Here is a 24,994-nt window from a genome sequence, read left to right as displayed (position 1 = left end):
CCTATGCTAAAGACTATAAAGACTAACGGCTGGAGTCAGCATGAGGATTTATTTAGGGAAAGAGAGGCTGGCTGAAAAGTCACTAGAGAATTGCCTTACCCACACCTTACTCTATCGTCTTTTCAACAAAACTAGAACTATGGGAGGCCACAGTCCAACCTGCCTTGGTCCTAGCTGCCAGTCTCTTGAGAAACCTGCTGCTTTTCAAGCTGAAACCAGCTATACTCACCTTCCCAGTTCCTCCGTTCTTTACTGGTCCCTCATAATTTTTCTCACTTTACTCCAAGCTTTCCTCAAAACTCAGTCAGCCTGGACCACTTTTCATCCTGGCTCAGGCAACTCATCCAGTTCTTAAAATGACGACACTCAAAATGACTTCAGTTATGTCAATGGCTGAATGCTAGGGAATACTACATTATCCTTATCTTAGGGCCTCAAAATTCCCCATCAGACCATTAATGATAAACCACAATAATTACAATGCAAGTCACAAATGCCACATATGAGTGATACACATTTTAGGAATCATTTTCCATTTTCACTGTCAAGGGTGGCTTCACAGGTGGCATTGAAGCAAGGCACTGTAGGAAAAGATAGAGAAGATAAAACTGAAGACTATCGAGGCTGTAAGTAATCTCAGAGGTCACCCAGCCTCCATGCCTTTCATATATGTTAACTCTTAAGATACCCACAGATTACAGAGTGCACCTGTGCACTGAGGATGAGGGAATTCGTTGCCAGGTTTCTCTTGACTCAGTGAAGTGTGCTGTGTTTTCAGAAATGTAAGGGGCAAGGAGAAGGGTGTTAACATCAAGAGGACATGAAAGATGTCAATAATGTTCTGGGTGATCCTGGATAGGACGTGTTTGCCTTGCTTTCTTGTGTTCCTGTAATGAGCCAGGTAAGGCTTTTATAATATTAGAAAAATAAACTCATTTTGAAACTTTATTACCCAGCAGCAGTCTATCACCAGTGGATGGCAGCCCCACAGCACCCCTTTCTCACCTGTAAGATACGTCATGCTGTTACGTTAAACCCCTGAAGTTGAGGCAGTACATGCCGAATTCAAGTTTCTTAAAGGGGAATGCTCTGGCAACCAGCGGCCTCCAGCAGTGATGGGAAAGCAAATCTGCTATGTAAACAATGACCATCCTCCAACCCAAATGACCAATCCCAGTTCCCTAACTCTGGTCCCCACCACTCAACCCGTACAGTGCAGCTTCTAGTAGCCAACATTTTCATTATACATTCTCAGCATCTGCCATACTGGCAGGACAGGAGTCTCTATGTATGACTGAAAGCGTCCTTAATCGTCCTTTATGTCTTACAGAAAACAGATTTTGACAAAATTTGTAGCTTCAAAAGCGTCAAGGAGCCTTTCCCTTGAATCAGTGGTTCCCAAACTGCAGCCCTTTAACTGATATTGAAGTGCTTGAGCAACTTTCAAAACACCAAACAAAAATCAGCAATGAGCTGTTCAGACTTACACAGTACAGATTCAGTATCAACTCATTGTGGGAAGGCTGTTTACACCGTACTGACCAGATGTTCTAAACAGAAGAAAACCCAAAGGCACAGATGTGGCTGTGGGGTGGTGACCAGGCACTGGGATATAAGGGTTTGTGTGTGTGTTTGAGGAGAAAGGAGAATGCCCCAAACCAAGAAGACACAGCAAAGCCACCAGTTCATGTTCTATCAGAGATGCAAGCCCTCAACACTGCGTCACTTCTTCAAATCTAGGTGGCAATTCTTACCACTCACCAGTGTTCTCTGTACTCCACCCCAAACCTGGCTAACAAGGGAGCGATACGAAATGCCGTTGGTTCGCCAAGTCCCAGGGCAGCATTAAAGAGCCCATGAGTGCATAAAGCCTGGGGTTCATTCCAGCTCTGCCACTGTGCGCAGCGGTGGTACTCTCAGCAAGTCACTTAGCCCTGGTGGAACCCACTCACTTTCTGTAAAATGAGTGGTTTTCATATAATAAAATTCCTCAGAAGCTTCAGTGAAGAGGTAGAGATGAGATCTGAGAGACTAAGAGGGCACGGCTCTTAGGACCCCAAATGTTTTACCTATTAGTCTCACTGAAAATGACACCTAGACAAAGACTTCTAAAACAAAGTTGGAGCTTCTGAAAACCAGTTAATCCAGTCTCATCTCCAGATTTAACCATCCTAGGAACAAGCTAAAATGCATACTAACATTTATAGAGGACCTTCTAAGTATTAACCATTTTAAACCATCCTATTTGAACCTTTACAAGCAACTCCAGAAGATGAGTCTTAGTTTCATGCTCACAACTGGGGAAACCAAAGCTTGGACAGGTAAAATGACTTATCCAGAGTCAGGAAGTGAGATATAAGGGCGACAATTTGAAGCCAACTGTTTTTTGTCTCCAAAGCCCTTGTTCTTCCTTCTACACTGTTTGTGTTTCCCTCCATACTGATTCCACCTCTTGAATTCCCCGACATCATTTCGTAAACTGAAACCAGTCCAAAGTGCTTCCTACCAGAAACAGTTGATACCTGCTCCCTCCCAGTCACAGACCTAGAGATTAATGGGGAGGAAGTAATGACATGGGACACGTGACACAGAGCTTCTTTCCAGGACTGCCATTTCCCATTATCACATTCACTTCTCTAAATGCATCTCTCAGGTTTTCTAGACCTTGCACGGTAGGTCTCCTCTGCGCTCCCTCTTTTACCTTCTCTGATGCAGACTAAACCAGAGGCTTGGCACTTTACATCGCGCTCTGGCCAATGGCAGGCGATACGAAAGCATACTTCTCAGTCTTCTCCCACCTCTCCTCCAGTCCTGGAACAAAGGTCTTACATATGTACCCACCCAATTCATTCCTCTACTCCGCTTACACACAACTCCCAACCCTGTATCCCCTTCTTATACACTTGGCACTGTATTTCTGGATCAGAATTCAGGAGTAGAAGAAGAGAAAGTAAGAGTAGGAAGCAGAGAGTTTAAAGGGAAAGTTTAACCAAACACACACATCCTCAGACCCCTCCCTCCGGGGCCTCTAAAGCACGCACAAACCCGAGACATGAATGATGGTTAAAAAAATTTGGGTTTTATTGTTTTTGCTAAACAATACTAAAAAAAAAAAAATTCATTTTGAAGGCAGGGCTTGAATTATTTAATTTTGATCCATTTATTTAATTAAAAAAAAAAAGGAAGGGGAAAGAGATCATGGCCAAAAAAAATATTCATTAACCCCCACCCCACCCCCAAAGCTCTAGCCAGTCACATGAGCATCACCCATGTCCCATGCCACAGTGCCTGATACACACTCTGCCCCTCTGAACTGCCTAGGTACAGGGGCAAGGGTGCCAGGTAGCTCTCAGCAGGTTAGTCAAACCAGACAAACTGGTGGGCTAAAGTCCAGAAATTCTTCCCAGGTTTTCTGCCCATTGGCTGAGCACATACAAACTGTCATAAGCTTGTAAAATTGAAGGGGTGGTGGGGAAGGTCATAAGAGCAGTAGGTTGGCAGAAGAGAAATGGCAGGTCACCCAAACTTTTTCCTGGGCTAGTGGCTCTGGATACAGACTTAAAGAGGTCAGGATAGGCGGACTCTGGGTTTCTTATGAAAGAAAACCTTCCTTCAAGGAGGAGCTGAGATGTGCCATGCAAAACAGTTCTTCCTACAGAGGGCACAAGAGATGGGGCAGCTGTCGTTCCCATCGAGGAGACAGGAGGGTGGTGAGAAAGTTCTTCTAGTACCATGAAGTAAGAAAAAGGCAGAAGGAGAATCCTGAGGTTTTTGCCAAATGTGAGACTGGTACACGCACAGTCAGAAGACTGAAAAGCCACCAGCGCCCGTCTGCAAACACTGGCTCTAGAGTGCTGCGGGAGGTCCTCACCGCGCACTAAGTCAGGTGCCTGGCTATGGGTGGTGGGAAGGACAACACACTTTTATTCTCAGAGGGATGAGGTGGGAAGAGGGGCCATGATCTAGTAAAAAGAGACCTGCAAGAAGCAGAAAATATTTAGAGAACATTTTAATATATATTTTCATATATATATTTAAAGTTAAGAAAAATAAAACTAATTCAAGCCATGCCCTGTGCAAAAAAAGAAAAAAAGAAAAAAAAAAAGAAAAATTTAAAGTGAGACCTTTGTCTGCTGCTCTAGTCTCAACTTAAGTATCACAGTCAGCTTGTTACTTTTATTTTGGAAGAGAAGATGTAAAAGTTTCTTTCAATCACTCGGAAGGCAAGTGTAGCCACTTATAAAAACAGAATGGCAGAGACAGACTGGGAAAGGAAAGTCAGAGGTGAAAGGGCAGAGCAGGAAAGGAATTTTCAAAAATAAAATTAACAAGGTGACTGTTCCAGAAGGGGGCTGTGAAAAGGACATGGTGGACCGAAGTCTGTTAGTCAAGTAATGATTCAACTTTTAAATTATTCTCTTGTTCTTTTTTGTTGGGTGTTTTGTTTGTTCAAGTCTAAGATTTGGAAATGCTGACCCTCTGTTAACAAGAGCCAACGGGAAATATAGGATCCCTTCCCTCCCCCGGCCTGCCTCCGCTGAAGCCACCACCATCGCCTCCTTGGCTGGATGCTGGAAGAGTCCTCCGTATGTGTGGACTCAGGATGACAGGGCAGCCTCCTTCTGTGGTTGCTGGGCTTGTGAACGCTGCAGTATCTTTTGGCTTTCCACGTCTCTAAAATGTTTTTCAACCTGAAAGACATCAGTCAGCCTAGATCAGAAAAACAGATGGGCACACAAGGCCTCCCACAGAGTTCACTCTAGACTTCACCAGCCTCGTGCTGGCTGTCCAGCTCATGGATCATTCAGCACCGTTCCCCTTGCTCCCTATCTGTTGGCCTTCCCAACAAGGGAGGTGGGGGTCCTCTTCTATCAGCCACATTTTTTGCAGCTTCAGATAAGACTGTCTAAAAGAAGTTAAATCTATAAAGTAGAACACGAAGGGAGACTATTATAAGCCAAACTCCCTCTCCCCTCCTTACACAACTGCAAAATGAAAAGTAGGTAGGGAATTAGTCTTAAAACTTTTTATATCCACCATGTTGGTCTCCTAATGCTCAATTTGTTTTTACAAATGCTTCAACTCAATCTAGAAAGTCAGATGACATATGCAGGGTCATGGATTCCAACAGACACTGATGTATACCAACCAGCCCTTCCTGAGAATCCAGCCTGGGAGGAGAGGAACTGCTCAGGCCCAAAACCATGGAATGCTCTGAATAATTCCAAAAAGGCACAGCGCAGAGGACATAGGGCTGACCACTCGCTTTATCCCGAATTGCCTGGTGGCTCCATCCCCACAAGAGCACCCACAGCACGGCTGCAGAGCACCGGCGCGCAGGGAGGCAAGGTGGCCGAGGCTGCTCGCAGGCTGGCCGTCAGGAGGCAGGGGCTGTGGCCAACGTCCTGCCCTGATGCTGGAGGGGAGAAGGCCGAGCAGCCCCTCTCTCCCTACGGTTTCTCGGCTCCTTTACTTACTATTTTGCGTACATGGCTCAGTGCACTCCCCTCTTTGCCTTTACAGTTTTCCACTTGATATGGGGGTGTAATAACAACTTCTTCCATGACTACGATGTTTTTTTCTTGCCATTTACAGTCTTTAATGCTGGAAGGAAAAGAGAGCAGGTGAAAGTTACCTCTTGCGAGGCATTCCACACTTCCTGCCTGATGAATAACTAACTCCAGAAAGCTAACCCCAAGCTCCTAGCTTACTATTCAGTCAATAACTAGATGCCAGCAGCCTACAGGGAGGAGCAGCCAAGAAACACTTCCTGGGTACCACTGGCTAGGAAAAGCAATGGAACTGATGCACACTTATTCCAAGGATGGTCCAGAGTGTTACTCTGAAGTTTTAGGGGCCTGAAAAAACACAGAAAACTTGGTGGCGGCCTCAGAAGTCCAAACTAATTTGAGTTACAAATAAACAGCTAGGCTCAGGTCACTAGATCCAGTTTAAATAGCAGCCTAGGACAGGAGCTGGCAAGTTCTTTCTATGAAGTGTCAGGCAGCAAGTACTACATGCTGTGCAGGCCACACACTCTCTGTCACAACCATTCTTCTGCAGGCTGCACCTTAAAAGCAGCCACAGGTGATACATAAACGTATCAGGAGTTCTGGCCCGCTGGCTGCAGTTTGCCAACCTTTAGCCCAGGGTGAAATGGCACCTTTAAAAAGACAGGTGAACAAACTCCCGCATCTTACTGCAATCTTTACTCTGCTCCCTACTCCATAATGCCGCTCCTCAAAGAGGCCCCTCTCAATTATCAAACAGCTGGGTATTGCCAGACTGGGAAAACCCATCCCATTTCACACTTGGGGGAACCCAGGGCAGCTGATATTACTAAGAGTTCCTTCACATACCTGTAAATGTTCAGATACTCACACCGTGGCCTCAAATGGCTCTGATGCCAGCTGCCATCTGTGCACCAGACCCAGGTGGTTAAATAGGGTAACAGAAGGCAGCAGGGGGGAGGGGGAGTGTCAAATGTTTCAGTTTTTCAGCAGCTAGGGAAGCCAGTGGAGAGTCAAATGACTTCTGCTGTGACAAAATGTCTTTTATGAGGTGGTAATAAGGTGGCCTTCTGCTCTCCCTAATTCCCTATGTTCACCCCAATGTATAATTGGGAAAAGTGAAATAGATATAACTTTCCCTTACTAAAACTGCATCAGCTTTTACAGAAAGGTACAAGATCAAAACAGTAAAAGAGAAAGAAATCACTAGTTCTAAATTATGGCATACAAGGTGTGGAGGGGACCCTCAGGGATAATCTAATCCAAAACTAAGCTCTACAGATGAAGACACAAAAGCCCAGAAGAGATAACCTGTTAGTGATCTTCCAAATGGAAAAGCAACAAGCACCTCATCTCTGGATGCAAGATACTGCCAACACACTACCCAACTTCCCTGGTGACATTCAGAAACACAACTACCCACAAATCAGCCACCAGACAGCTCAGCCAGGCAGCATCCCCAGGGCAAGGGACCCCTATGCTCCCCCCAACTCACGTCTTGTGTATGGTCTGGAAGAGCTGCTGGCCCTCTAGGGAGACACCAGCGCTGATTGCATAGGCCTGGCTCAGCTTCTCCTCCTTCTCTGTCCGTGCTTTGCTGGCAAGCTAGGGTGGGCGAGAGGAAAGAGACTCAGAAAAACATTCACCTTCATCCTTCCCAACATCAGGACATAAACTGAAGAAAAGATGCTGGAAAAACTGGTTTGGATAGAGTCAGTTTTCTCAAAGATCAAAAGTGAAACAAACAAGGGATTTTTCCCTGACAGTCCAGTCATTAAGACTTCACACTTCCACTGCAAGGGGCACACGTTCGATTCCTTAGTTTGGTCAGGGAACTAAGATCCCACATGCCTCACAGCATGGCCAAAAAAATTTTTTTCTTTTTTAAATTTTAAAAAGTGAAACAAACAAAAACACACATAATACACCTAAATAGTTACTGCTATTCCTGGAAAACACCTATTCCTTCCCATACTTACTGAATGCCTACCATATGCCAGACATTCACTACACTAAGCCAAAGATACAGCACTGAAAGGGGCAGGGAGACAGACAATAAACAAAAACATCAACAAGGTAACCAGACAGGGCTAAGTGCTCAGAAGAAAACAGAACAGGGCACTGTTGTAAGAGCAGGACTGGGGGTGGGGTCACCTGACAGAAAGTAAGGGTCAGAGACAAAAGGCAATGCACACATTTCTATGAAAGGAGAGAACTAAGGCTATTTATCAGCTACTGTGCTGGAGCCTCAGGATTAGAAATTAATGTCTACCACACCTTCAAAGACCAGGATTTGAGGTTTTAAAGACTCAACCATTCTAGTACCATTATCTGTGCTCACATGGGGAGCCAGGACTCAAGGAAACCTAACCAGGCACCGTTGACTTGGGCTACAGCTACCAGGCTCTTTAAAAAAAAGAACAATCCACATTCTATCTCATGTCTGTTCCTTAACTGCCCACTAGTGAAACAATCACAAGCTGATCAAGAGTTGCAGTAAAATCTAACAGTCTACTCAAATCCAGCAAATCGCTTCCAGTAGTGGTGGGTATCATGTCAATCCCTGCTGCCCCTCTAATACATTTCTGGTCCCACCATACACTATTGGTTGCTAGATTACGAAAGAACAAATGTGTCTGAGTGGAAGACAAAACAAATATACTGATAGTTAAAACAAAAGACAGATAATGCATCTGAAAGTCAAACAAATGACTTGGAGATTTTTCAGATCCATGAACAAAAACATATACTTATTATGCTGATGCTGCAGCTACTAAAGACACATGCACAAACATACACATGAGCACAGACAACCTGGCCCCAACACCAACTCCTTAACGCAAAGCGAGTTCGTAACTCCAGCACATTCGCAAAGTACCTAGATGCTTGGAGCTCTTAAACATTCATATTCTGCCTTAAGACTAACCCTTGACACCAAAAACCAAACAGAGATCCACAAGGGGGGAAATAAGCAAAGCGTCTAATTGTTGGCAAAATGAAGCACTTTATTAAGCGTGAGTTTGACTATGAAGAGAGAAAGCGGCCTTCAATCCGGTTATGGGGAACTGAGGAGTCTCAACTGCCTCTGAGTTTCAAAGACTGCCTGAGAGGAGGGGGTGTGAGCACAGTCACACATGCTGTCGGTCTCCTTAGGTAAAAGGGGGAAGGAAAGCCAAGATTCTGTAGGGATTGAAAGCCAGAGCTCCCTTTTCACTTGGTCCCGAGGACATGGAGAGAGACAGATACAGCAGCAGTAAATAATCTTTCAAACCAGGGCCTGCCACTCTGGACCCACCAGGCAATAACTTTACAGAGAAGGAAAAGCACAGGGCTGACAGCTTTCGGTGAGCACTGGCAATCCCAACTGCGACAAGGAAGCCTGTGGCTTGAAAGCAGTCAGCCTCCACCGTACAAGAACAGCTAGGGATGCATTTTTAAGCAACAACAAGCAAACCTTACTCGGTCACCAAGAAAACTCTGATAACAAGGAGTTTCCTTGAGTCTCACTTTCCAAACAACCCTGTAGAAAATCTGAAGTCTCCAAGGAAAGAAGTAAAAACTGGAGGGAAGCACCATGCCCTTGGATTCACCAAGCTCGTGTACACCTCCTGGGAAGTGGTTCGTGGTCAGGCAGATGTTTACCCCATTAAAAGGCAGAAGGATCTCACTCTGAGGTCTTTTTAAAAATATTTGTCCCTGAAGACCAAACACACCTCCCAATGTGGGTCGGACAGAGCTGCTTCTACAAAGCTTGTGTTGACTAGACAGTAACATCACCGATTCAGGAAGACAAGAGTTGGTTCCGGAAAACCAGGCTCTATGCAGAATATTTAAGAGTGAAATTGACAAATTAAGCTGGGGGTGGTGGGAACCACTGGAAGAAGAACCATTTTTGAATTTTTGCCAGAGGCAAAATAAAACGGATATAAATCTCAGCTGGAAGTGATCTGATTGGACGGCCTGAGTTAAAAGCAACACAATGGTTATAGAATAGTGATTTGAAAGTACACACTACCCCCTCCCCAAATACATTGCACAATCTCTTCTAAAGACTTTCAAAGCAAAAGAGAATGGACCAGATGATTCTTCATGTCAATCCACGGTGCAGACTGTCCCAAACACTAAATGATACAAAGGAAAGCCTTGAAAAAGTCAGCAGAAATCAGTGTAAACTGACCGTATTTCAATTTACCTCAATATCCTCAACTATTCCACCGTACCTGCAAATGTGGTTCGAGGACTTAAGATTCACAGGAAACCCTGAAGCCTCCAGTTGTTGGTTTATGAACTATATTTTCATGGCAATCTGAAAATGCTTAAATCTAATACTCAACTATAGAGATCCGCTTCACTAAGAAGTTGTATAAACAGGGTAAATTTCTCCCAGAGAGGACTGCATCAAGTAAGAATGAGGAAGGTTACGTTCACAAAAAGAATCTAGAAATGCTTTTTCTCAAAATTGGGGTGAAAGGGGAAGGGATATTACCTTGTTCTTTTTAGACAAGTTCTTGAAAACCTGTGAAAAATGTGGATAAGCCTCCTTTTGCAAAGCAAGTGACTCTCTCCAAGCTCGAGCCAGCTGTAGCTCTACGTTTCCCCACATTGTATTTCTGTAAATTAATGCATATCTATAAATGGTCCAGTTACTCCAAATTATTAAGTTTATGGTTACTGTCAAATCACCAGAGAACCAATAAAAGCGGCTCCCAACAGAGAAGGTGTCTGATGTGCCTTTTAAGCTTGGGAGGGTCATCAGGATTGCAATTTTTAAATTAAATAATTATTACCGTACTACCCCCATTTTCAATGCAAGCCTCTTCCAACTAAAACTGAAGCACTAATTGGTTAGAATCTTAAAGAATGTTAAACATCAGTTTGCCTAAATCTACAAATACATGTTATTAATGTGCATGTGGCCTAACTGAAATATCTGCACAAGACAACCTGCATTTACCTTCCTTTCCTTTTGTTTTGTATGATTCCCAATGAAAACATTCACTCCTTGTCTACCAACCAGTGCGTCCTCCCTTGGCCATTTTATATACAGGACCTTGAATGTGGGCAACAGAGAAAAGTGCATGAACTTGACACCAAAGCACATCAATATCAAAAGGCTTCTAGTCACGCCTGCTGCTGGGTAACCTCGAGTGAGTGAATCAATGAACACTAACAACGTTCTCTCTCTTCCTGCACTGTGACAAGAGGAAGCAGCCCCAACAACAACATAATCCAGGCATCTCGCCTCATCTGTTACTTGGTCACCAGCTGGGCCATCTTATTTCCACATACACAGACCAGGAAGGCACAGGTGCTGTGGGGAATCCAGAGGGACTCCTACTGCAAGTATTTAACAGGCTGTGACAGCTGATCCAACAAGGGAAGCAAAGTCCAGAGAAGAACCTGCTGGATATGACCTAGTGACACCACTAAGCCACTCTGGGCTTGTCTTCCCTGTGTAGACAACCAGCTGTCCTCACAGAGGGGTTAGAAGCACTGCAGCAGCTGCCCCGAACTGCCAGTGCTGCCTGCAAGGCCTGATGGAGGGTGAAGGGCGGCAGGCCAGAACAACTGTCATCCGAAGGGCCCCACTTGCTCCTGCTGTTTTCATTCTGGGAAGTACTCTTGGAAAGCCCTCATTCTTAGGCAGCAACAGGCAGGCTCAAAACTATGTCTTCCAACTATCAGTATTCCCAAGTCTCCCTGCTCCCTAGTTGAAAGGTCCTGTCTGAAAATTTCTAATAAAATACTGTTCTTTACAACCTCAGTTAAGAACTCAAAAAACAGAGAACCCTGCTTGAAATCATGTCCCAGGATACCTAACAGTGAACCAAAACACTGAGTCAAACGGGGGAACAGTAGAGCCAAAGAGGCCTGGCAGTTAACACTAAAATCCTCGAGAGCTAACTTGCTAAGTGAGAACTTACTCCATGCAATGTACTAAGCTACACTTTACATGTACTCAACATTTAATCTGCCCAACAATTCTATGAAATAGGGACTAAAATTACGCCTACTGAACAGATGGAGAAACTAAGGCACAGCTGTTAAGACACCTGCCTAAGTTTACCAAGTCACAAGTGGGAGAGTCTAGATTTGAACCCAGACAGACCGACTCCAGAGCGTGTGTTCTGAACTCTGCACTATACCCAAACAGTTCCACCTAAGAAAAATAAGTCTAAATTGTTGAAAACACAGTTATAAACTTGAATGTAAAAGAAATGTTTTTTAAAAGAGAAAGTATTTTAAAAGATTCAGCTGTCATCTTCTCTTCTTATCAGTGAATTCTGACATTTCCATCAAGGTCCCCTGTCCAGAACACAATTGTCCGCCTTTTAGTGAAGGGCCCCAGTCTTGCCCTAAATCTCAAGAACATCCTTTATTTGTTTTGTTAAAGGTAATTCACAGGAACGCTTTTAAGAAAACAGATACTGTGTGAGAAAGCATTTCAGGCCAATAACAATAAGTACCCGTCATTTCCTGATGAGCCAAAACTAGAGAAGCTAAGTCAAGCAGGTCTCCTGCACTAGGAAGTTAAGGTACCTTAAGTGCTTTAGACTGTGATGAAAAACACCCTGCAAACCCAGAGGCCACAGTGCCACCTCAGTCTCCAGGCTCAGGCCATCATACTGCTGTGATATAACAGAGGTCAGCCCCAAGTCAGTCAGCACAGGCCATAACCAAAGTCTATGGCTCACCTGGCTTCGAACAAAAACTAGTCGTTGGCAAAGTCGATAGTTTTTCTTGATTATTTGTAATTAGGTCACCAAAAGCTGTTCACAGTTACAACAGACAACTAAACTTCCTAGACACCAACAGAGTAATTTTCTAGTCCTGAGACCCTGACACCAGCGCTACTATGGAACCTCCAGAGGACTCTGACAGAGAAAGAAAAACAACAGGCTGGGATGTAAGCTGAAATTTGACCTCAACAACCTATCTGTAAGAGTGTACACTCATATTACACATCTCACACATGGCCATGAAGAATAACATGGGTGAAAGCACTAGGTGAGCTGTAAAGCACTGTACAAATAGCACTGTTAACATTATTATTATAACATCATTATGATTAGCACAGAGGTGGCCTGTAGGTTATTTCAAAAAAATTCATATAATCCAACCTTCCTTTAGCCAATGAGCTCAGGGCTCACACTCTTCTGCTTTCTGTAAGAACTGCTAGAGAGGCTATAAATCCTTAACAGAATCTCTTCCAAAATACAACTGGAATAGTAAGTTGGAAAATGCACTTTATGTGCCAAAATGGGCGCTTCACTTATAGAATAAAGAGCTGACTTTATTCAGACAGTGAAAGAACCATGTACTATCGTTTCCTGGGCTCTAAAGAGGGCAGAAAAAGCAACATAAAAAGGAAAAGCCACCCCCTTGTTTCTTACCCCCAAACAAAAGAGATTCCAGTTCAAACTCCCACCTACCACTCCCTAGCTGCATGAATCTGAGCAAGATGTATAACTTCTCCTGAGCCTCAGTCCATTCATGGGGGCTCATCCTAAAGGTTGTTACTGGAGCTCATTAAGATATCTAACACTAACAGTGCCAGTATAGTGGCATTAGTCCTCTCCCTTCCTTCTGAGAACCGCCACGGGTTTAACTCACTGGCAAAACAGCAAAAGTTTTTAAACTGCAGAGATGGACAAACTGATAGCAATCCAAATCAGCTTGATTCCATTTAACTTCCCTCCCTTTATTTAACTAATTGTCATTTATTCTTCAAGACCCTACTCTATTGTCACATCTGAGAAGCCATCCCTAAAATGTTCATTCCTCTATGCCAAGCACCAGCAAACTGTACCTGTGGGCCAAATTCATCCAACCACCTGTTTCAGTTAAGTTCTACTGAAATGGTATCACCCAATGCTGCTTCTGCTACAAAGGCAAAGGTGACAGTTGTGACAGACACACAGTGCACCAAGCCTAAAATAATTACTACTGGGCCCTTAAGAGAAAACGTCTGCTGCTCCCTGCAAAAGTTAAACCCTACTGCCCCTCACCACTCCCAAACATGCGATTCTTGAGGGCAAAAGCAGTGGCTTAGTCATCCTGACATACCCAGTACCAGAGGGGTGGGGTAGGGAGAGGGAAGTAGGATAAAAGGAAAAGAAACTTTGACTATCAGAGATTCACAGAACTAACAGTTCCCAATCGTTAAATGACTAACACACAGTCACACAATTCATTAGCAGCCCAGCTGTGAAAAGAATCTAGTTCTTCAAACTCCCCACATGCTACCACACCAGACTGTTAGCTTTTAGCTTATAGCCCCACTAATTTTCTAGGTCATGTACAATTTGGTTCACTCTCCAGGGTAGTTTCTGGTATTTACCTAAGCTAGTCTTAAATTCCAATGCTATAACTTGACTGCACTACTTGTTTTTTCTTCCCCCCAAGCCTGATCTCTGCCAGGAAACTTTCGGTTAGAATGCCCCTTTCTTAACACTGCAAGAGATACTACCGCTGACATCAGTAAAGTGCTTAGTTTGAAACATCCCGGTGTCAGAGACACAATGTAGAGGGGGCTGCAACAACACACATGGCACATCTCTGCCAGTCGCTTGGGCCCAGCAACCTGTGTCTTCAGGTGGACTCTCCTCCTCTCCATCTCCCCACCCCGTGATGTCAAGAGAGCCCCCTTCAGAAACAAACTCGACCTAAGGAGGCCCCACCAAGTCAGCAGGCTGCTGTGCACTACAGCCTGAACCGAGTCATGAGCCCTAGCCTGGAATGCTACATCCCCTACTATGGCTATGACCCCAAAGTCTGAATGCTACTAAACGTGACCTCCTTCAAAGGCCAGTGATTTTTAAAGTGGCATCAATCACTCTACCTCTGATTTCATCTCACACCACTCACTACTTATTGGGCCCCATTAACTTAGCAATGATAGGGTCTTCCTCTTCACCCTACACTTTTATCTTAATGACACTTCTGTGAGGAAGCAGCTGTCCGCTCAAAGCCAGATGCAAAACTTACTGGTGGGCTCTAACCTGGGACTGTGGCCCTGACAACATATTCTAATCAAGTGAGCCAGTAGGTATTATGTAGCTTCCAGGAGCCAGAAATTTTCATCTGATAGAAGAGTCTTGCTTCCCCTAGACAAATAGTTACTTCCCTTCCTATTTTCTTTTAAAAAATATTTATTTATTTGGCTGCACTGGGTCTTAGTTGTGGCATGAGGGCTCTTCAGTTGTGGCATGCGAACCTTAATTGCGGCCTGTGGGATCTAGTTCCCTGAGAAGGATCAAACCTGCACTGGGAGCACAGTCTTAGCCACTGAACCACCACGGAAGTTCCTTCCCTTCCTACTTTTATACATAATATGAACACATTCTACCTATTACTAATATATCTATACCTACGCACAGGGTGGCTAGGTCATCTGATCCTACTTGCTGTCAAATCCATACCTCAATACATTAGGGTCAAGATATGGTCAAGGGCCCAGTTAACAGACTATGTCCATGAATACAGGCCACAATGCAGTAGCTACCAACTACCTCAGGAGTTTCCTTATACTTGAGGATTATCCCTCACATCAACAAAAGCCATAAGGTTAAGCTAAATCTTAGCTTTCAAACTTCTTAGAACAAAAACCAAGTGAAGTCTTCCCTGTGTGACACCATCCCTAAAGGTAAGCGAGGTAAGTTACTTTTAAAAGTGAACCATGTGACTTTCCCATTTTCTCAGCCTTTCCAGGCCCTTCCACAGACCAATCTCCAAGTGTCATTTTTATCCAAAGGCAGCCAACTTATTCTTCATTACCACTTGCTGATGAAAAATTCTTTAAATCTCCTCTTTCTGGTTCTTCTCCATTTAATCACCACTGTTTAGTAAGGTATAAATGGGTAAGAAATACTCACACCAGGCTGATAAATCAGTCAGTGGTTTGGTAAGGGAGGCAGATGCTTTATCTGTGAAGTTCAATTTTCCATGCTTTGTCTCTTTTCCTGCCTCCCCTCACAACATACAAACATCTCCTCCAGAAACTCTTCTCCAAGCCAGCAAAGTGATAAGACAACTTATACCTCATTTGATGTACTGAAGGCATTTATCTAAACAGATGAATACATACACTTGCCTTGGCTGTCTCGATGAGTTTTTTACCTAAGAGTCTCAGAAGTGGAAAGCACAACCTCCTAGGTTCTGTGACGGCTCACTCTAATCTTCTGTACTCAGACTTATGTCACTCGATAACACTGCCCTAGAAATTCAAGTTAATTCTGGTCACCAACAAGAGGAATCCATATACTATTTTGATTTTCCCCAGTCTTGGGATGGCAAGTTCTGATACCTAAATGAATGTCAGAACCAGTATCAGGAAAGACTGACACATTAACTAACCCTGCCCATGTTCTTGGCTGCTTTCCTGTCATGATGCCCTCCTCCCCCCATCCTACTCCTAAACCATAATTCAAGGAACATCCACCCACTGGCTGCACATAGCTAATGTGGGAGAATAGGACTAACATGTGTCAACGCTGGTCAACCTGAACCAATCCTCCGAACAACTCTGTGAGATAGGTACTAACATGATTCCATTTCTATGGTGAGAAAACTGATGCTTAGTAAAGTTAACAGGCAGAGAAGTGACATAAGAGACATACCCACTTGCTTTTAATGTTCTTTCTGACCATACAATACAGATGTTTCTCTTTACTCAGAAATATTACTTAGCATTAAACACTTACATACTCATTTCATTTCACCAACTTACTCTGTAAGTTCTTTGGGTAAGCATACAGAAGCAGAAAATACATGGGACTTTGCCATCAAAACATCAGACTTGAGTTCAAATCTCAGTTCAATTACTTACTAACTGAATGACCTTAAACTAGTGACTCATCCTGAGACTCAGTTTACTCTTCTGTAAGATGGTGATGGTGAGTGAAAGTGAAAGTCGCTCAGTCGTGTCCGACTCTTTGCGACCCCATAGACTATACAGTCCATGGAATTCTCTAGGCCGGAATACTGGAGTGGGTAGGCTTTCCCTTCTCCAGGGGATCTTCCCAACCCAGGGTGGGCCACAAGGGAAGCCCAAGAATACTGGAGTGGGTGCCCTATCCCTTCTCCAGCGGATCTTCCCAACCCAAGAATCGAACCAGGGTCTCCCGCATTGCAGGTGGATTCTTTACCAACTGAGCTATCAGGGAAGATGGTGATGGTACCCACACCATAAGAACTATCGTTAGAAGTAAATGAGATGTTTGCTGAGTGCTATTTCAGAGGATGTCATGTAAAAATATTGGTTCCCACGCTACTTGCCATATAACCTAGAGCAAGTCACTTAAACTGCTAAGACTGTTTATTCATCTCTTAAACTAAAAGGAAAAAAAGTACACTCTGAGGATCCAAAGCATGGTTGTGAGGATGAAACAAGATATGTCAAAGCTCTCTGTAAACTGTAAAGCACTAGAAAAATGTAAGGAATGGTCCCCAACAGAGCTTACCACAATGCTGTGCATAAAATAATTTTCAGTAAATATTTGATAAATGCTACCAACATAAAACTTTCTTAATGTTGACATGAACCAAATTATCTGAGAGCACTAATAACTCATGGTCAATCTTTATGCTCAGAGAACAAGATGTGGAGTCAATTCAAAAAAACCTGTTAAGAAACATTTTACTTCACTCTACCACACGGACCCTGGACTCTCATCCTCATGCAATATTAAAACCTTCCTCATGAAAGGAAACTAATAAGGAGATTTGCCTGGTGGTCCAGTAGTTAGGAATCCGGCTTTCAATGCTGGGGGCAGGTTCCAATGCATGGGTTCAACCCCTGGTCAAAGAACTAAGATTCCACGTGCCATGGGGGCAAATAAGCCCATACCACAACTCCTGAGCCCACGCTCTAGAGCCCACGTGCCACACAAGAGAGAAAACTGTGCGCCATAACTAAGACCCGACATGACCAAACAAAATTATTTTTTAAAAAGTAAACTAGTAAGCCACGTGGCAAATAACCTGAACCTCTGTTTGACTGGCTTTGGTGTGCTTTTGTACTTTTTAAAGTCAGGAAATTCGAAACAATTTTTACAGAGTACAATGTTACTGTGGAGTAGATAAAACAACATTCAAAGGTTCCACCTTCTGCAACCCCACTGTCCTCTTTCAAGCTTCCTCTTACATCCCACTGCTGTGGACAGACATAGGACATCTTAGCTGCAGTGAAAGTACCAATCGAAAGCAAAACAAGCTCATCTCCAAAAACTGCTAGTTCACACCGTCCTCAAGTTGAGCTGGAATTAAGTATTTCCTTTAAAAGGCCTGCTCTTCCATTTCCTGTTGGGTCAGAGTAAACATCCAGTTTGTATCAACAGGTTTAATTGAACACAGCACTTACTATTTCAGCCATCATGTGATGGGATCTCCCACTACACAGGTAGTATTCCCCAAGACCAGAGTTTTCTTCCAGGGATTTCAGGGCACTTTAGTTCCCTTCTAAAATGCTTAAACAATCCTCCATCTTAAAAACAAAACAAAACCCAGGCTCATGCTCTTAAATGAGTTGAACTTTTCATGTCCTTCCAGCAACATGCAGCTACCCAGATTAGCTGCTGTCAGTAACATAAAGAGCCCAACAGGTTCTTCTAACTGAATCTCAGCAAGAATCACAAAGCATCCTCAAAGGTTCATTTCAAGGGAAAACCAATATAGCTTACTCATGAACATTTCAACGAATGAAGAAAATAAATGAGACCCAAAGAGAGCTCTTCAACCTAATTTTAGTCTTAGTTTCGGGCTCCTTTTTCAAGACTTACCTTGTGATAAGGTCTGAAAGAAAAGTAAAGATTTCTGGTATTCCCTAACCTATTACCTCCTGCTGTTTTCTGAAAGAGTGGGTAAACAACTAGTTTACAATAATGCTAGACGACAACAGATCAGCAGAAAGCAAAACCTTAAGGCAAAGATAATCCACAAACTAATAACCAAGAACTATTTATCTAAGGTCAAATGTAAACAAAGAACTGCTTCTTAACAGCTCCCACATTTAACAGTCTCATCCACACCACTCCAGCCTCTCTCACACAAATGATGGCACTTTGTGATACAAGAGCAGAATCCTAGTATCTTTTAAATTTGAAAAAAATCTATCTTCTTTCAGATAATCTTTCCTCAACTATTGACTAAAGGCTGTTACTTAGTGACAGACTTCTCATACCCTACAAACACTAAAGAATAACATAGAGCCTTTTCTCCCTTCAACACATCAGGCGTAAGCTATTTTATTTGAACCTTTCAAGATCTCTTCTGCTAATAGATCATCTGAAGATCTCTTAGGAGGAGTAAGCCAGGGTTTCAAAAATCCACAGGTATAAGAATGAGAGAGTCTGCATGCAACAGCCTTTAATATGAAACCCAAGACCTTTCTGAATCTGTCCTCAGACAATACTAAAACAAACAAACAAACAAACAAAAACAAAAACCAAAAAACCTACATGGGGCATTTCCCTGGAATTTAGAAAAAAAGGAGCTCCAGATTTGAGGTAACTACATTCTGCCAGCCTCAGTTACCCTGTGTTGTTTCAGCTGCCTGAGTGTTTCCTTGCTTTGCTGAATTGTAGCACACACACTACATTCCCAAGTGGGGCAAAAGAATATACATTATTATAATTTTTATAGAGGGAAAAATTTCATCACACTAATTCGACAGACTTAATGAAAGACAGCTGCTACAAAACTGAAGGCCCAACTTATTCATTCAACAAATACTTATGAAGCACCTACTCTGTACAGAAAAGGTTCTGTATATTCAGTGAGGAACAAAACAGGTATAGTTACCATTCCCACAAAACAAAGTTTGGTGAGATAGAAAAGTATACACAATTATAATCACAAAAAAGCTACGAATAGGATAACAAGTCCCAATTTGCCCAGGATATACCAATCTAAACTTGTCTCAGTGTAAAACAAAAGCACTGCCCTCCTCTAGTCTCAAAAATGTCCCACACTGGACTAGAAATGATACGTCACCTTATCTCTGAAGGCTAGAGTACTGTAAGAGAAAGTAATGGAGGCACCACTTTAGCCTGGGTGATCAGAGAAGACTTCTTGAAAGAGGCACCATTAAACAGTTCTGATGGATAAGGCTCTAGTCATTCTGAGAGGGTTTTCCAAGTAGAGAGAACAACAAAACTCTTAACAGGGCTTGGGTACTAATATTGATCAACATGAACTTCGGCTGATGGAACTGAAGAATCAGAAAAGTTATTTCAAAGTTCCCAGAGACCAATTTATATAGCCGAGATTAAAATATCCTAAGCCTCTAAATTTGTTAGACCTCAAAATTCAAGCATAAAGACAAAAATGAAGCTCTATGGCAGCAGTTTTCAAATTTTTGTAGGTCATGAATCCCGCTGAGAATCTGAAAAATACTCCAGATCTTCACCCAGGAAACACATGTATATTCTTGTGTGCACACATACACAATTTCAGGAGGTTCAGAAGGAAAGCCCATACCCAACCCCACCAACACTGGAAGTTCACACATGGACTACAGATTAAGGGTGAGGGGGGAGCTCTCTTTCACAAAGGACAAAAGCTAGCTCTCAACTCTATTTCTCTATTCAGGCATTAAGACATTTCTTAAAATCTTCTGAAGATACTTAGGAAACAAAGAGATAAAAACTACAGTGATATATATATATTTTTTTAAAATATGTCAAAGCAAGCCAATTGTAAGTCACTGAAAAAAATTTAAAAAAAACAAAAAAAACCATATGGACAATATATGTACCATCAAGAGTCAATGAGACTCAAATTTCCCATCATTTTGGAGACCCAGAACTGCCCTCAAGTCCTTACCTTACTAACGTTGAGTGAAGCTAGGGGAGGAGGGGTTTCTGTTCGGTCATTAATTATTTCCACTTCTGAAACATACTGTAAGTTTATAAGTAAGATGTCTGCATGGTTGGGCTTTCCACTGGAAGAGGGACATTCTGGTGAAAAAAAATAAAGTTAAGGAAAACAAGGGCAAGCAGAGCACTGACACATCCCAAAGGTGCATGGAAAACACACTTCTCACAAGGTTGTGTAAAAGGTGTGCCACAAGCAAGAGGGGGGAGTCCCGTAAGAATCACAGCTCTTCTCAGCAAATCTTTGCCTATCACCTTCCTCCCGCTCAACCCCATAACCAAAAGATCTCAAGCTTTTCAAAGCCAAACACAACCCCAAATTGGAAGCCTCAACAGGGTTTCCGTCACCTTCTCTCTAATGGTTTTTCGAAGAGGCTTAATGTAGTTTTAAAGCTGTATGTATACTGTCTGTCTTGAACCTAACGAACCACACAAGAGAGCAAGTACCTTCTGTTCTTGGTATACTTCCTATATCTGAACAGCTCTTTTCACTTTTTCTGATTTGAGACTTTTCATTTTGCAGAGGCAAAAACTACAGCACTGGAAAGGAAGCTCACTCAAGATGACCCAGCTAGTTAACCCACTCATCCATCCATTCATTCTCCAGCCATTTCTCAAAAGTATATTGCATGTCAATTCAAAGAGTAATTCCTCATTCCAAAATTCTTCCAGCTAAACCACTAATGCAAAAGATCTTATATGGTCCAGGTACGAATTCCTGTGTTTAAAAAAATAGAGAAAACGCAACTATTTGAGCTGTAGTTAGTTTCAAAGGACATTTTCCTAAGCTAGAAATCTACAATGCATTTAAATGAAGTGGTTAAGTTTAAATGAAGTTGGTTAAAATACTTGCCAGTCAAAGGCAGCAGACCCAGTAAGAAAATTCCTTTTGAAAGGTGCCATAAAAGATAATTCTTTTAAAAAAAAGGAAAAAATCCAAATAAATCCACCTGTGGCTCAAATATAAGAAGGAGGTGGTATTACAACCAGGAAGTATTTTGTTTCCAAGATTGAGCTTCCTGGAGTAATTCAGAAATCATTTCCACACCAAAGAAAGAGGCCACTTTTTCCATTCTGTTTAACACTGCCACATTTAAAAGGCAAGGCTACTACTGTGGAGAAGTCAGGATGCCATGTGCTGGCCTGAGCAAAATATAACTTACTCTTTCACCTGTAACCCACACGTTCATACACAAGCCCCTGAAAAACGTGGTCCTCTCTCTGGACCAGGTTTCCAGTACAAACATGTCCAAAACAGCAACTTCCCAATGACTGAGAAGCCTACAATTCAGCACCCCGTCCCCAGTAGCACCACGCACACACAAGCAACAGCAAAACAAGCCCCTCTCCCCAGTTCTGCTACAAACTCTGTCCTGCAGTTACTCTCCCCAAAACAAGCGAGGCCCATTTGGTCACACACCACCGCCCTTCCGTGGACCACATCCCATCAGTAGACAACCCCTCCTGAACTCCATACCCATGTCCCACTCACTAGCAATTCCTTACTCAACACACCCCCTCCCAACTTGATTTCACCCGTCCCTCTTCCATCCGGGCTCCAATCACCAGCCCTCTCTCACGACCACCCCTCTCCTGATGACTGGGTCCCCTCTCCTAGCGTTCCCCGTGAAAAGCCATCCGCGTGTCAAGTCCCCCTCCACCCACCCTGGTTCGCGGCCCAGCTCCCACAAGGGGTGGGCGACAAGGGTCCCCAAGGCGGACCAAGGGACCAGGGAGAGGGGGAGGGGAGCTCAGGGTCGTGCGCATGCGCTCCGGGCGCCGCGGTAGCCGGTCGCCCCTAGGCCCGGAGAGGGCCCCAGCCACCGCCGTCGTCCCCCGCCCCCCCACCACCGCACACACACGCCGGCCCGGCCTCGGGCTCCACGCAGGGAAGGATACTTAAAGCCAGCATTTTGGACTGGTAGTCGAAGGCTACCACCTCGCCCTGCAGCCGCTGCTCCTGGCACGTCCGGCACGACACCTGGCTCCCAACGCTGAAGTACTCGCCCGGAGGAGCCGCCATCTTGGGAGAGCAGCCGCGGCCGGCGGCGGCGGCGGCAGCAGCGGGCGAAAGCCGGGCCCCCAGTGAGCGCCGCGCCGCGACGCACGGGGCGTGCTGACGTCACACGCCAGGGCGTGGCCTGGGCTGGGTGGGGCGGGAGCCTAGGTGGAAGAGGAAAGGAGAGGAAATAAAAGAGGGATCTGAATAATTATGTTTGTGCAGCTGCGCCCGTTTGGTAAAGTGTTTGCAAAGTCCATTTTAGAAATTAAAGATAAATGACCTATGTGGAATGAAAAGGGGAGACAGGGGAGAACTGGTCTCCGTTACGTACACACCTTGACACGAGTTTAATGAATGAACTCTATTTTACATATGAGGAATCCGAGGTTCAGAAGACTAAACGAAACTTGCCCCAAACGATTACACCTAATTACAAAAAGTGGTGGTGGAAAGGACATTGGCTACAAAATTAGCTAAACCAGAATCGGAATTCCACTGAGTAACATGACCTCGAGCAAATTACTAAGCCTGATTCTGTTTATTCCTTCTGTACTATCACTATTGAGCATCGAACAACCCTTCGATATAGGAATCAATATCCTCATTTTACAGATGAAGAAACTTAAGTCTTACACTAAACTTTGTCCAGGGTTGCACAACTAGCAAGGATTCAGTATGTTTCCAAAAATGGTGCTATCAACTTTTATAATATATTAGGTTACATTTGACATAGTAGGAGGAGTGGAAGATAAATAATGTATACAAATGCATGACATGTAGTTACTGCGTGGTAGTTCCTCCATGATCACCCATTACCGTTGAAACTCAAGATGCTTCCCCATCACCCCTCTTTCCCTCTCCAGAGCCAGAAGGAGGAGCAGTGGTAGTAACAAAGAAAGCCTTGGGACAAGAGTTTTAGGCCCCCCCATTAATGACCATCTAATATACAAAACAGTTTTCTTAACATGGAAGTATGATGGAGATGCATTTTCAACCCTACCATCACCAGTCACCATCCCTAACCCAACTACCCCTCCACTATAGAAATTCTAGAGCCTCATTTAACAACAGGCAAAGAGAAGATGGCAAAGGACCAGTTCTGGCACTATTTAACATGAACAAATTTCAAAAGTGTTTTCATGCCTTGCAAGGGACATCAACTTCATATTACTACAATCATTGTAACAGAAATAAGTATCAGTTCAATCCAGTCGCTCAGTCATGTCCGACTCTTTGCAACCCCATGAATCGCAGCACACCAGGCCTCCCTGTCCACCACCAACTTCCGGAGTCCACCCAAACCCATGTCCATCGAGTCGGTGGTGCCACTCAACCATCTCATCCTCTCTCGTCCCCTTCTCCTCCTGCCCTCAATCTTTCCCAGCATCAGGGTCTTTTCAGATGAGTCAGCTCTTCACATCAGGTGGCCAAAGTACTGGAGTTTCAGCTTCAACAGCAGTCCTTCCAATGAACACCCAGGACTGATCTCCTTTAGGATGAACTGCTTGGATCTCCTTGCAGTCCAAGGGACTCTCAAGAGTCTTCTCCAACACCACAGTTGAAAGGCATCAATTCTTCAGCGCTCAGCTTTCTTCACAGCCCAACTCTCACATCCATACCTGACCACTGGAAAAACCATAGCCTTGACCAGATGGACCTTTGTTGGCAAAGTAATGTCTCTACTTTTTAATATGCTGTCTATTTCGGCTTATTTCAGAGAACTTTCATGTCTCCCCCATGACAAGTCATATGTAACTGCCACTCAACTTTTCATGTAATATTGTGATTACAGGTTCTCAGGCACAGAGCCAGGCACTGTTAGGAAAAGCTTTCTGGAAGAAGTGAGAAATCTGAGACCTGATGGACAAGCAGGGAAAGAGTGGCCGGGTACCAGCAAGAAGGAACTGCAGATGCCAGGGCCCATAAAAGGAGAGAGCTTGGTGATTTCAGGGAGCATAAAGTAGTTTAGAAATATATCATTAAACAGAGTGTGGGACTGAACTGATAAAGGCTATCTTAGCTAGAGCACAAGCAAACTTTCATAAGACTTACAAAATGTGAACTTTTTCCTTGGGGCAATTGAAAAACATTTAGCAAGGGAATGAAGAGATTTTAATCCAGTTTCCCTTCCCCATACCTTTTTAAGTAGTGAAATTAATCTCTTTCCAATTAGAACCCAGATTTACATCCGTATTTTCACCTCTCAAAGAACTCACGAAGAATAAAGTTGCTTGAGGTAGGGAAGCAACCACTTCAACAATCTCCTCCCAGCTCAACTCTGCCTTTAGGTAAGACCTCACCTAGACTAGCTGAGATTTCCGTTTTCTGTGTGTGTTCCTCCAGAGGATTATTCTAATTTTTGTCGTAGGTGTGTGCTCCTTCTCCTCCCTCACCAACCTACCTATCTCAAGGTTTACCTCCCCAGAGGGGTTTTGGAAAGCAAGATGACAGGAGCACGAAAGGAGAGGGGCAAGGCGAGCTTAGAACTGGGAGGAAGTGTGACTTAAGTCTGTGCTACGTGTAAAAACTCTCAAGCCTTTAGAGACGACCCCTCCAAATCAAGAGGCTGATCTGTCGGCCACCAAATCAACAGCGGATGAATTCAAGCA

The 24,994-nt window shown here is 43.7% G+C and overlaps 1 protein-coding gene across 1 annotated transcript; it reads right to left on the bottom strand.

Moving 5' to 3' along the window:
• Window positions 1-932: 932 nt before the first annotated feature.
• Window positions 933-22,481, bottom strand: LSM12 (LSM12 homolog). Its single transcript, XM_020888615.2, has 5 exons — window positions 22,283-22,481; window positions 20,334-20,467; window positions 7,006-7,115; window positions 5,478-5,604; window positions 933-4,691 (listed from the first exon to the last, which is right to left on the bottom strand). The coding sequence occupies exons 1-5, from the start codon at window positions 22,404-22,406 to the stop codon at window positions 4,599-4,601; spliced, it is 588 nt and encodes a 195-aa protein (XP_020744274.1). The 5' UTR covers window positions 22,407-22,481; the 3' UTR covers window positions 933-4,598.
• Between the last annotated feature and the right edge of the window lie 2,513 nt (window positions 22,482-24,994).

Source organism: Odocoileus virginianus, chromosome 17, assembly GCF_023699985.2.
Source record: "Odocoileus virginianus isolate 20LAN1187 ecotype Illinois chromosome 17, Ovbor_1.2, whole genome shotgun sequence".
Classification (NCBI taxonomy): domain Eukaryota; kingdom Metazoa; phylum Chordata; class Mammalia; order Artiodactyla; family Cervidae; genus Odocoileus; species Odocoileus virginianus.
This window is presented reverse-complemented; position numbering and strand designations above follow the sequence as displayed.

What these genes read in the sequence shown, in the direction of transcription:
- LSM12 (XM_020888615.2), bottom strand. Translation starts at nt 22,406, where the DNA reads ATGGCGGCTCCTCCGGGCGAGTACTTCAGCGTTGGGAGCCAGGTGTCG. An exon ending in TTCCAGACCATACACAAGAC is followed by an intron (nt 5,605 to 7,005) that starts GTGAGTTGGGGG and finishes TTTTCCTTCCAG; the next exon opens with CATTAAAGACTGTAAATGGC. An exon ending in TGAGCCATGTACGCAAAATA is followed by an intron (nt 4,692 to 5,477) that starts GTAAGTAAAGGA and finishes GATGTCTTTCAG; the next exon opens with GTTGAAAAACATTTTAGAGA.